This window comes from Pristiophorus japonicus, chromosome 17, assembly GCF_044704955.1.
Source record: "Pristiophorus japonicus isolate sPriJap1 chromosome 17, sPriJap1.hap1, whole genome shotgun sequence".
Lineage (NCBI taxonomy): Eukaryota > Metazoa > Chordata > Chondrichthyes > Pristiophoridae > Pristiophorus > Pristiophorus japonicus.
Window position 1 is genome coordinate 25,342,317 of NC_091993.1, and position 12,665 is coordinate 25,354,981.

Below are 12,665 nucleotides of genomic sequence, written 5' to 3' on the forward strand. Positions count from 1 at the left end.
GCAACAGCTCTTGGTTCCTGGCATAACCCGCTGCTCATGTGATTCTGCAGCAGCCATGATCTTGGTTTGAGAGCCAAGGAGAGGGAAGCACTTGAAACCCTCTCTGACCAGAAGTGCCAAGAACATATTTCAAAGGTTGTGTATTTGTGGCTTGATTGCTTGAATAATTTCAGAAACAGAACTAAAGCAACATTGACAAAAATGTTAACTTTTGAACTATTCCCTAACCATTATTTCAGTGATATATTTTTCTAACAGTTTTAATTAAAGATCTTTTTCAATGTAACTTTTAAGATAATGGAGGGTAACCGAGTAGGAACACAAGAACATAACATAAGAATATAAGGAAATGAGCTTTCGACCACATATCCGCAGCGTAACTAAGACCGCCTATTTCCACCTCCGTAACATCGCCCGTCTCTGCCCCTGCCTCAGCTCATCTACTGCTGGAGCCCTCATCCACGCCTTTATTACCTCTAAACTTGACTACTCCAACGCACTCCTGGCTGGCCTCCCACATTCTATCCTACGTAAACCAGAGGTCATCCAAAGCTCTGCTACTGTGTCCTAACTCGCACCAAGCCCCGCTCGCCCATCACTCCCTGTGCTCGCTGACCTGCATTGGCTTCCGGTTAAACAACGCCTCGATTTTAAAATTCTCATCCTTGTGTTCAAATCCCTCCATGGCCTCGCCCCTCCTTATCTTTGTAATCTCCTCCAGACCCACAACCCCCCTGAGATATCTGCGCTCCTCTAAATCTGCCCTCTTGAGCATCCCTGATTATAATCGCTCAACCATTGGTGGCTGTGCCTTCTGTTGCTTCGGCACCAAGCTCTGGAACTCCCTCCCCTAAACCTCTCTACCTTTCTACCTCTCTTTCCTCCTTCAAGACGCTCCTTAAAACCCACCTCTTCACCTGCGCTAATTTCTCCTTGGCTCAATGTAAATTTTTTTACAAAAATCTCATCATACGCTTTAAATCTCATAATCCTGTGAAGTGCCTTGGGACTTTTCACTATGTTAAAGGCAAGTTGTTGTTGATTTGTGCGTGGGTTCTGATGAAAGATCACCGATCTGGAACGTTAACGCATTTTCTCTGTTCTCAGATGCTGCCTGACCCGCTGAGTTATTCCAGCAATTTCTGTTTTTATTTTAGGAAGATTTGACTTGTTCGCTATTTGTAGCAGAATCATAAATGCTCTTTTTTGTAAATTCATTTACAGTTTAGCTACAAATAATATGCTTGCATTCATGCAGCACTCTGTTACGCCAAAGCACTTCACACAATGAAGAACTGTGGGCAAACCTCCAGTTCCTGTGTGTTTTTGGGTTAAGTTATACTGCAGCCTAATCAAAGCTGAAGTGATGCAAGGCTTGACAAATCAGTAACAAGGGAGCTCAGACTCTGAATTCTGATTCCTAAAGGGGAGGTTGGAAGCAGAGTTTTCACAAGAGAGTTAGTGGAATATAGAGTGCTTTGCCAGAAGTGACTTTTGAGTCAGAGTCTGTTGCATCACTTAAAGGGAATTGGATAAGCATTTGAAAGGGAAGGAAAGGGGAATGGGATTTGTGTCGATAGCTTTGGTTGAAGAGTTGGCACAGGCACAATGGTAGGAAAGGCCTCCTCCTGTGCAAGCAATACTTGCATTTACATAGCATCTTTCACGACCACTGGACGTCTCAAAGCGCTTTACAGCCAATGAAGTACTTTTGAAGTGTAGTCACTGTTGTAATGTGGGAAACGCAGCAGTCAATTTGCGCACAGCAAGCCTCCACAAACAGCAATGTGATAATGAGCAGATAATCTGTTTTTATTATGTTGATTGAGGGATAAATATTGGCCAGGACACCGGGGAGAACTCCCCTGCTCTTTGAAATAGTGCCATGAGAGCAGACGGGGCCTCGGTTTAACGTCTCATGGTGGGGTGTGGCTAGTTGCTTGTTTTACATACTGCCCGATCTTACTCTCCATCAAAATTAATTGAGGGTAAAATCAAGTGTCGTGTATAGAAGACGTCCAACCCAAAGCCATCTGTTTTCTGCCCACCGGGCTAGGTTAACCGAAGTTTATAGTGTCAGCCAGTGGCTCAGTGGGTAGCACTCCCGCCTTTGAGTCAGAAGGTTGTGGGTTCAAGTCCCACTCCAGGCACTTGAGCACATAAATCTAGGCTGACACTCCAGTGCAGTGCTGAGGGAGTGCTGCACTGTCGGAGGTGCCGTCTTTCGGGTGAGCTGTTAAACCGAGGCCCCGTCTGCCCCCTCAAGTGGACGTAAAAGATCCCATGGCGCTATTTCGAAGAAGAGCAGGGGAGTTATCCCAGGTGTCCTGGCCAATATTTGTCCCTCCATCAACTTCGCAAAAAAACTGGTCAACTGTGCGCAAATTGGCTGCCGTGTTTCCTGCATTGCAGCACTCCCTACTCTTTCAAAGTACTTCATTGGCTGTAAGGTGCTTTGGGGCGTCCTGAGGTTGTGAAAGGCTCTATAGAAATGCAAGTTTCTTTCCTTTCTCTTATAAAATTGTCCCCACAGTTAATAAAAATGCGTTGAAAGCAGCGCGAAGTATCCAAGGCTTTAAACGATTAATTATTTTCTGTTTCCAGGGAGAGGTGCTTTGCTTATTTTTAAGCCAGCATATGTTATGAATGAATGACCCATGTCTGTTGTTGACCAGCTGTACTGGAGCAAAACCAACAACCGTTACAATAGAAATGGGATTAGATTTAACTCTAGTTTTCAAACTTGGCAGTGCATAATCTGGAAATATTGATGCACTCAAAACCCCCCTCCCCACCAATCGTTCTAACTTCCACACCACAGTGTCAGCTACTCGAAGGGAAACCATTATGGGAGAATTTTATGCAGAAATAATGTTAATAAAGCAACAAATGCAAAATGAAAGATTTTTTAAATAGAATTTTCAACATCACTATATTATCGCATTATGCTGTGTGCAAATTGGCTGTCGTGTTGCTTGCATTACAACAGTGACTACACTCCAAAAGTACTTCATTGGCTGTAAAGCACTTGTAGACGTTTGGAGGTCAGGAAGGACGCTGTATAAATGCAAGTTCAGTTCAGATAATCGTGTTTCGTGTTGTGTGATGTCTATGCACAGGTGAATAGAAATCTCATGACCTCATATTCCCCCCCCCCCCCCCCCCCCAACCTCAGTTTGGATCCCAGTTTGAAAATTTAGCGTTAAGTGCACAAACTGTAATACCTTGGCACAGCAGCTGTCCAATTGTTGCTCTCTGCAATGCTGATGCACTCTGGGAAATGCTAGCATGCCCCATGAAACGAAAATTCTGCTGCTTCTATTTTCCGTCAAGTGACAATTACATGGTTCAGAGGTCATCCGATCCAATGATTAATGTGCATTAGAATGGTGTCCATTTCAAAGACCATTTATATATATATATTTTTAAATGAGCTCGTACAGTTGCCAGTGTGTAGAATGATACTCTAGTTGATGTGAATTTTGTTTTCGGGCAGATTCCTGAAAGCTTTTTATTTTAAAATGTCAGTTTTATAAACGACCCTCATTCTGAGGAAAAATGTGGCCTTGTTTTCAGAACTACAATCTGTATTTTTAGTTTTTTTTTCTTCCCTCTCCAACCTTTCCCCGTTTAAGAAACTCTGCCTCGTCATGCACCATTCCCTTTCTGAAACGAGAGCTTCCAAGCTGCGTATCTTGTTGTCTAGCTGGTTGCTAATAACCCAGCCTGACAGCGGCACTGAAGGACCTGTTTGTGTTTTTCTCTTCTCTCCCTGTTGAGCAGTTGATCCTCTGTTGACCAACTCACCCTGACAGCCAGGTTGAATTGGGAGTCTGTTATGTGGCACAGTGTGTTCACCAGTGCATTGCCTTTCTTTAACAGTGTGTTGGCGTATTAAATTCCACAGGCTATTTTCTCAATACTTGCCTTCCTTTTTTGATTTTCTTTCCGTCTCTAAATTTCACTCCTCTTCCCCCGATGATGATGTCTCCTTTTCTCGTGTGTGGTTTCACCGGTGATGCTCACCTCTGGTACCTTGCCTGTATAGTGCTATTCAGGTGTGAATCCTGGTGGTGAGTCTGGGCATGCTTTTTGACCCATGGGGCAGGGAGCGGTGCCTCATTGCTCAACCCAGTCTTGTCTTTTTTCATCATATTCGCACGTGCGCTTCCAGCGGTGATCACTGAATAGCAGTCAGGTGGGATTGCTTTATTCATTAACGGGATGCAGGCGTCGCTGGCTAGGCCGGCATTTATTGCCCATCCCTAATTGCCCTTGAGAAGGTGGTGGTGAGCCGCCGCCTTGAACCACTGCAGTCCGTGTGGTGAAGGTACTCCCACAGTGCTGTTGGGGAGGGAGTTCCAGGATTCTGACCCAGCGACGATGAAGGAACAGTGATATATTTCCTGGCCAAAATTCCCCTTTCCCAAATGAAAGAAGCTCTGGCTAATTGTAGCAACCCTTACCGCAGCCCTAGTTGAGATTAGCTAACTCAGCCCAGACCAGGGATCAAATTTGGGATCTTCTTTAATTGAATAAACTTACTGAGCCATTGAAAGAGGAATTAGTTCCCTTTTTCTTTAGCTGTTCCTCCTCATTCCCTTGGGTCTTGTAATATTGCGCATTGCACACAGTCCTCGGTTGAGAAACTGGGCAGATAGCTGGTGCTCCAAGATCTCCACTGTTATCACTCGCAAATCTGCCCGGTCGGAGGTGAAGGATCAGCGTTTCCCATTTGATTCCATCTGTGGGATGAAGCACAGTGCTTCTGCATTGTACAGCCTTGTGTTGGTTTCCTGGCATCAGTACCCCACTGTGTTGGGGGATGTAGCGATTAATCCTATCCTACACACACAAGCACGCAACACAGCGGGGGCTCCAACACGTTAATAAAACAATCTTTGTTTTCACTTGTTTTGTTAATCTTTCGTACAATGCGAGGATTTCTGTTCTTCAGTTTCCATGGATTCTTTCCTCCCCCGGCTTTGGAGAAGCTAGATAGGCAAGCTGCTGCCAGACTTCATCTGTCCATGCAGTCCCTACCTGTCCATTTCAGCCCTTTAACAATGTTTTCCCCTCCCCTACCAGTCCATAGCGGGCGAGGGGTCCTTGTTGGCCGAGCCAGAATCATTGCAGGTCAGGAGATGCTGAAGGCTTGCAAGGAAGGGTGGGGTGAGATACTACGATTGGTATGGTAGTGCTATACTGGACGAGTAATCCAGAGGTCCGGACTAATATTTCAGCGAATGTAAGTTCACATCCCACCATAGCAGCTTGAGAGTTTGAATTCAGTTTATAAATAGACAATAATAAACTCTGGAAATAAAAAGTTGGAATCAGTAAAAGTGACCCAGAAACTGTCTGATGTGTTTAAAATAAAAAATGACTTGTCACTTTGCCGTCCATGCCAGGTCTGGCCTATATGTGACTCCAGTTCCCACATCACGTGGTTGACTCTTAAACCTTCTCAGCAGTTTGGGATGGGCAATAAACACTGGCCTTGCCAGTGACGCACACATCTGGAGAACGAATAAAAAAAGATGCAAGTAAAGAATAATGTTGGGCAGAATCTTTTTATTTGGCATTGTAGTGTTCAGAAATCTAGATGAAGGGTTGAGGCCCTGAATGCAGGAGACCACCCCAGTGAAGATTGAAAAGAGTAAAAGAGAAGATCAGTGGGGTAGTGTTTAAATGATATTCAGTTTGGGTTTTGAAATTCTGTATGTTATAGAGGAAGGGAAAATGGAAGGAGATGAGCATTGCACTTTTAAGCCCCTGGGAAGTGCCGCGTTTCAGGAAGAGCTGTTGCAATTAATCTTGATTTCAATTAGGCGAACATGCACAGAGGCCTTTACCTTGTCAAGTGAGGAACTGTGTTATGTACAGCTCCCTGTTTATACTCGAGTAGCAAATTTGAGCAGAAATGTGTCTTGAATTGAGCTTGCTTGTTTCAGAAGCAATTTTGTCTGCACTTCTCAGAAGTGAAGTGCATGCAAAGCAGAAAATCCTTTGTCCCACATCTTTGACCAGATCACGGGATGGGAATACAAATGCTTGGCTTGTTGAGTACCAGCATCAGAATTGGATATGCCAGCAGCATGCAAGCTCAAAACAATTGCTTTTCTGATCGCTGTCCTGATTAGCTGCTATTGAAACTGTTTAATGGACGTGAGTTGGTTTCATAAATTACCTGCTCCTTGTTCCTTTAATTGCTTTTTCTACAACAGGTCTTCGCTGCATTTTACCTGTTTTATATTCATTGTCTCTTCATTTTGGTCTCATTTTTGCTGCTCCAGAATTGACTCTTTTCATCTACCAGACACCAGAAATGCGTGTGTATACATATCAGGAAAGGATGAACACGCTGGGTCTCTTTTCTCTTGGGGGGGGGGGGGGGAAAGAAGGCTGAGGGGTGATCTAATAGAGGTCTTTAAAATGATGAAAGGTTTTGATAGAGTGGATGCAGAGAGAGTGTTTCCACTTGTGGGGAAGAGCATAACTAGAGGCCATCAATATAAGATCGTCACCAAGAAATCCAATCGGGAATTCAGGAGAAACTTCTTTACCCAGAGAGTGGTGAGAATGTGGAACTCGCTACCACAGGGAGTGGTTGAAGCGAATAGTATCGATGCATTTAAGGGAAGCCTGGACAAGCATATGAGGGAGAAGGGAATAGAGGGTTATGCTGATAGATTTCGATGAGGAAAGACTGGAGGAGGCTCGAGTGGAGCATAAACGCCGGCATGGACTGGTTGGGCCGAATGGCCTGTTTCTGTGCCGTATATCCTGTGTAATCCTACGTAATCACTATTTTGATTCCTCTGAATCTTTCAGCCAGCTTTTCTTTTATTATTCATTCACGGGATGTGGGCGTTGCTGGCAAGGCCGGCATTTATTTCCCATCCCTAGCTGGATCCAAAACACATTGCCTCAAGCATTGATTAACTTGGGGAAATATTTTTTTTTAAATTGCACCTTTTGTATTCTCCATAATTTGTGTTTCTTTTTTTCTCTTTGCAGCTCACAACTGCTGTGAGACGGTTAAAGTTGTGCTGTGTGCCTCCAAGGAAGGATTTCCCATCTCTGTATTGGCAGAAGAAAATTTTCAGTATGTACAGAATGCTGCGTTCGACATGGCACAGTTCCTGGTGAGCAGTGCTGGATCTCAAGAAGCACTCAACGCCATTCGGATAATAGATAACTTCCGCGTATCCTCCAACAATGTGGCGCTGCTGGATAAAAATCTGACTTTGGAGGTGCAGCATTTGGTGCTGCCCCCCACCTGGAATGTCCTGGGACCAGACACCAAGCTGCCAGGTAGGGACTGAGCACTGGTTCAACAGCTGATTCATTGGTCTACCACCACAACATAGGAAGAGTCGGCAGCCATTCAGCCCCGCGAGCCTGTTCCGCCATTCAATGAGTTCATGGTTGATCTGCAGCCTAACTCCCAACTTGGCTCCACATCCTTTGGCCAGCAGAAATTTATTGATCTCCGATTTAAAATTTAATATGTAGAGTTAGGTCACAGATCAGCCATGAGCTCATTGAATGACGGAGCAGGCTCGAGGGACTGACTGACCTCCTCCTGTTCCTATGTTCCTAAAATGATTGATTGAGCTAGGATCTGTTGCTATTTGTGGGAGAGAGTGCTACACTTCTACTCTCCTGAGTGACTTGGCTCTGATTTTAAGGTCGTGTCCCATTGTCCGAGACTCCCTCACCAGCGGGAAAAATTTCTCCCTGTCTATCCTTTCAAAATCCTAAAAACTTCGATCAAATCACCCCTTAACCTCTATTCCAGGGAACACGAGCCTAGTTCATGTAATCTCTCCTCATCATACTTCATTAATTATTTGTTCCGGGGTTGCATAATTTCTTTGAGATCATTGCAGTTCCTGATTGAAGAGTTTCATCTGGTTCTGACCTTGACCTTAGTGCACGATTCAAAATTGGCATCAAGAGGCACGGTGAAACAGCTTTGTTCAGGCCTTATGATGTGCTTTGCTTGTCTCCTGGATGAATCCTGCATCAACTACAACTGGAAGGTTTAGAGGGGAGTGGAAGGATTAGAGGGGAGTTGAGGAGAATTGTTTACACCCAGAGAGTGGTGGGGGTCTGGAGCTGACTGCTTGAAAGGGGCGGTCGAGGCAGAAACCTTCATTGCATTCACAAAGTACTAGGATATGCATTTGAAATGCTGTAACTTACAAGGCTACAGAGCAAGAGCTGCAAAGTGGGATTAGGCTGGATAGCTCTTTTTTGAGCCGGCACAGACATGATGGGTCGAATAGTCTCATTCTGTGCCATAAATTTCTGTGATTCTATGATACACTGGCTCCCTGCTCCTGATGTTGCAAGGAAATCTCCTGGCTATACTGTTCCAGACAGGACCGTGAAGTAATCCAGTTGAGTTTTGGCTACAACGTCCGGAACTGCGACCTAAGACCTGCCCGGATAGATCAAGAGATTTGTCATGCAGAGAGCAGGAAATAAAGAGAAAAATGTAAATGCAATGCAAAGTCATTAAAGTTTGTAAATGGGGCAAAATCTGTGGTTCTACTGCATTTGATGGGCATCCGCGTATTAAATTGGCTTATTGGTACCAGAACAGCATTCGGAAAGCTGACCATAGATTTTTGGATATTAAGGGACATGGGAACAGTGTAGGAAAATAGAGTTGAGGTAGAAGATCAACCATGATCTCACTGAATGGCAGAGCAGGCTCGAGGGGCCAAATGGCCTACTCCTGCTCCTAATTCTTATTTCTTATCTTGGCATGCTTTGTGTATACAGCTCTTGATTCATCCCCAAATTGTTCCACTGCTACCATCAGCAGTAACAGACCTACCCCAGTGTGGTACAGCTCAAAGCTTTCTCTCGAGTGCAACCAAAGTTCGGAAAGGCAAACATGATATTTTCCTCTCTGCTAATTTTAATGAATTTGTTAATGGATGGGCTTGTAAACCTGTTTGTAAAAAAAAAAAACACAGGAGGACATCGAAGCGAATCTATAGCGTTTTTTATCTTCCGCAATACTTGCGTTTATCGCGACTCCCAGTTGCACAAGTCTTGGGGCAACACCAAAATAAACTTGGGGCATTCACTTAAGATTGGCTACTGTAATATTTGCACCTGAGAGTATGCTCACAGGGAGGTGGGCGCCGGAGGGACTGTAGTGCATCACCACCCTCGGCAAACAAATTTTAATTTGATTTTATATGTTTTAAAGTTTAATTTGTTTTATTGCCGGGTTTTAGTGTCCCCTCCCTTTTAGCCAGGGGGCACTTGTATAATTTGTGGTTTTAGTGCCCAAAAAAATCCCCCCCAAAAAACAAAAAAAAACAAAAAAGGGCACTTGAAAAGTGTTTGGAGTGTCCCCTTCCTTTAATCACAGGCACTTGATTTAATGTTTATTTTTGTTCTCAACAAAAGAGTTGTAGAGCTGTTGAGTTGGGAGTGGCTTAGCCAGTCACGTGATGGTCACAAGACCCAATAAAACCCCAACCAGTTGGGTTCAAGGGATCCACGATGAGGCAGGTGGTTGTGAGCCTGGTGGTGTGTAGTGTGATTGTTAAACCTTTTGCTAATAAACCAAGTAGTTCTTAATAGCAATGTGTTGCTATGAATTCTTATGCAAAGAACCCATGAAGCAAATCCATTGCAGCTACCAAGAAGGCCGCTTAAAGAAAAATGGCTGCTGGCCCTTGCAAATCTTGCGAGTTATTTTGGGCTGCCAGCAACTCATTTGTGAGGTGATACCGTCAACAGGGCACTTAACCCAAAATAAAAGCAGCTTCCGATTGTACTGCTGAGTGTTTATCACAGTGTATGACATTTTTTTCGCCTATCCCCATTGTGCTTCATAGAAATCCTCGCAACCTTGCTGGGAGTATAATGAAATCTGAGGGGCTTTGGTGAAGTGACCCCTTACTAAAGGCTCCAGGAGGTTATTGACTCTGGGCACCTTTAATCAAAAAAAAAAATCCTTGTCTACAGCCAGTCATGGTCTTGTGGATAGACACCAGCAGTCTGTCTCAATCCTTGTGTAAGCTGCAGTTCTTTTGAAGTGAGAATTTTATGTGCATGTTAACAGACCATGAGCATTGAGATGAATAACTGTTCAATTCTGAGTATTTTCCAGTTGCACTGCTTCTCTCTTTGGTTATTCATCTTGAGAGCAGTTTTGGGGGCGGGTGGGGGGGGGGTGAGAAAAAGGTCATGGTGCTAATGGGATCGTTGGCTTGCAGTTTGCTGGTGCCTTCCGTCTGATACTGGTCACCCTGCAGTATACAGCTGTCATCTGCTTTCTGACTAAAGGATGGCCTGGACTTTGTTTTTTAAAACTTCTGTTACTGATAAAGTTTGTTTAATGCATCTGTTTTATAAAGGAGAAATTGAAGTTGCTGAAGGGGCGGGAAAGGGCTTGAACGGCCCACTCCTGTTCTGATGTAACGCAACTTCCCAAAAATATTTTGTAATTCCAACTGTCGTTTGGTCATTAACTGGGAGGAAGAAAAATTGCAAAACGAGATTGCCTTCAGTTCACTCCGAGGTCTTTGTGCTCACTTGTTTGTGCGAGTGTGCTGGCTCGAATTTAATTGGGTCGTACTCTTGATTATATCCGTTGTTTTTGATTGTGACCTATGTGTTTTGTGTGTGTGTGCCCCGCTCACCCATCACCCCTGTGCTCGCTGACCTTCATTGGCTTCTGGTTAAGCAGCGCCTCGATTTCAAAATTCTCATCCTTATTTTCAAATCCCTCCATGGCCCCTCCCTGTCTCTAACCTCCACCAGCCCCACAACCCCTCTTCCCCCACCCCCCCCCCCCCCCCCCGAGATGTCTGTGCTCCTCCAATTCTACCCTCTTGAGCATCCCTGATTATAATCGCTCAACCAATGGTGGCCGTGCCTTCTATTGTCACGGTCCCAATCTCTGGAACTCCCGGCCTATACCTCTCTACACCCCTACTTTTCTTTCCTCCTTCAAGACGCTCCTTAAAACTTACCTCTTTGGTCACCTGCGCTAATTTCTCCTTATGTGGTTCGGTGTCAAACTTTTTATCTCATAATACTCCTGTGAAGCGCCCTGAGGATGTTTCACTGTTAAAGGTGCTATATAAATACAATTTGTTGTCATCTCTCAAGCCCTGCTTCTCTCTGCTTGCTCCCACCTCCATGTGTCTGACACGTGTCTTACTAGCACTTCCATTTTATCCTAGTTCTTCTTCTTCCATCAGGCCTTTTGTCCATTTTTTTGCTGCCATATGTCCAATCCCTCCATCCCTGCCAAGTCGATCCTGAGCTGAGCAGTGTATAGTTACATTTTAAAAACATTCTTGGCAGAAAATACACATTACTGTATATTTTCAGTAAGACTCGGGGAGTCTTTTGGGATTTGTGGATACTGGGATTTTCGTAGAACAGGCAACCTCAGGAATTCCTCGCCTGCCTGTTTTCTGCCTGGGACTCTCTTTTTTTTCCCCAAAAAAAGGATTCCTACAGAAATGAGAATGCTGCCATAAATGCAGTCGTAAGTTCAAGTGTATTTGGCACAGATAAGTAGATGCTTTGTGGGGTGGTGAAGGGCTTTTTAAAAAAAAAATCCTAAGTACAGTTGTTGAAACGGTGTATTTACATTATACAGCTGCGTGCCAAATGTTCCAGCTCTTGTCTTCTAATAATGGGACTTGAGTACTGGAGTGGAGTGACCTGAATAAGAGGGATGGAATAGGGAGTCTGATGAGGGATCGCTCTCCGTGCTAAAGGACCAGTGCAGTTAAAACTGCTGTGGCATGGCTGATGGCATAAGGGTACGGAGCCCAGGTACAGCAGAGGAGCGGCGAGAGATCGTGGCGGAGGAACGGCGAATGAGGGTACGGAGCCCAGAAGAGCCGAGGGCCCAGGGGCAGCGCGGGCCAGCCCACACTGCGACAATGTGTGTGCACGAGGTCCGTGCAGCAGAGCAGGTCTCCAGTCGTCCTGGTTCAACCCTTGCCACTGGATAAAGACCTAGCTCTGTCGAGCCCGTGTGGTGGCTGATGTGCAACGGCCACCACACGTTAAAAAAAATCCACGCACAGGCATCTTCCACCCCCTCAATAGGAGTTCAGGACTGGAACATCGGGTCCTTCATTGAAACATCTGTGAACTCCTGTGGAATCAAGTCATCCTCATTCGAGGGACCGCCTATGATGATGGCAAGATTACACCAGACAGCAATGACTATTAATCTCTCTTTTTGGTGGTGGTGGTTGAGGGGCGAGATGTTGGTCCGAACATTAGGAGAACTCCCTATTAGTCAAATATTGCCGCACAACCGTTTATATCCTCCAACAGGGAGACCGGGCTTCAGTTTAATATCTCACCTGGAGGAAAGCCCCTTTTCACTATACAACACTCCCTCAGAACCGCACTCGAGTATCAGCCTGGATTATGTGCTCAAATACTGGAGTAAGGCTTGGACCCATTCCCTTATTCAGAAGCAAGAATGCTACCAACTAAGCTAGACACAATAACAACAACTACTTGCATTTATATAGCACCTTTTAACATTGTCAGATATCCTAAGGCTCCTCATGGGCATGTTGTCAGGCAAAATTTGACACAGAGCCGCATAAGGAGATATTGAGACAGGTAACCAAAAGCTTGGTCAAGAAGGTAGG

The 12,665-nt window shown here is 44.8% G+C and overlaps 1 protein-coding gene across 1 annotated transcript in view; it reads left to right on the forward strand.

The window, feature by feature from the left end:
* The window catches only part of LOC139227958 (A-kinase anchor protein 13), a 250,821-nt gene that overhangs the window by 197,177 nt on the left and 40,979 nt on the right, over nt 1–12,665 (forward strand). The window contains exon 5 of the mRNA XM_070859119.1: nt 7,021–7,317. Within this exon, the coding sequence (XP_070715220.1) occupies nt 7,021–7,317 (297 nt within the window). The remainder of the gene's footprint in view (nt 1–7,020; nt 7,318–12,665) is intronic.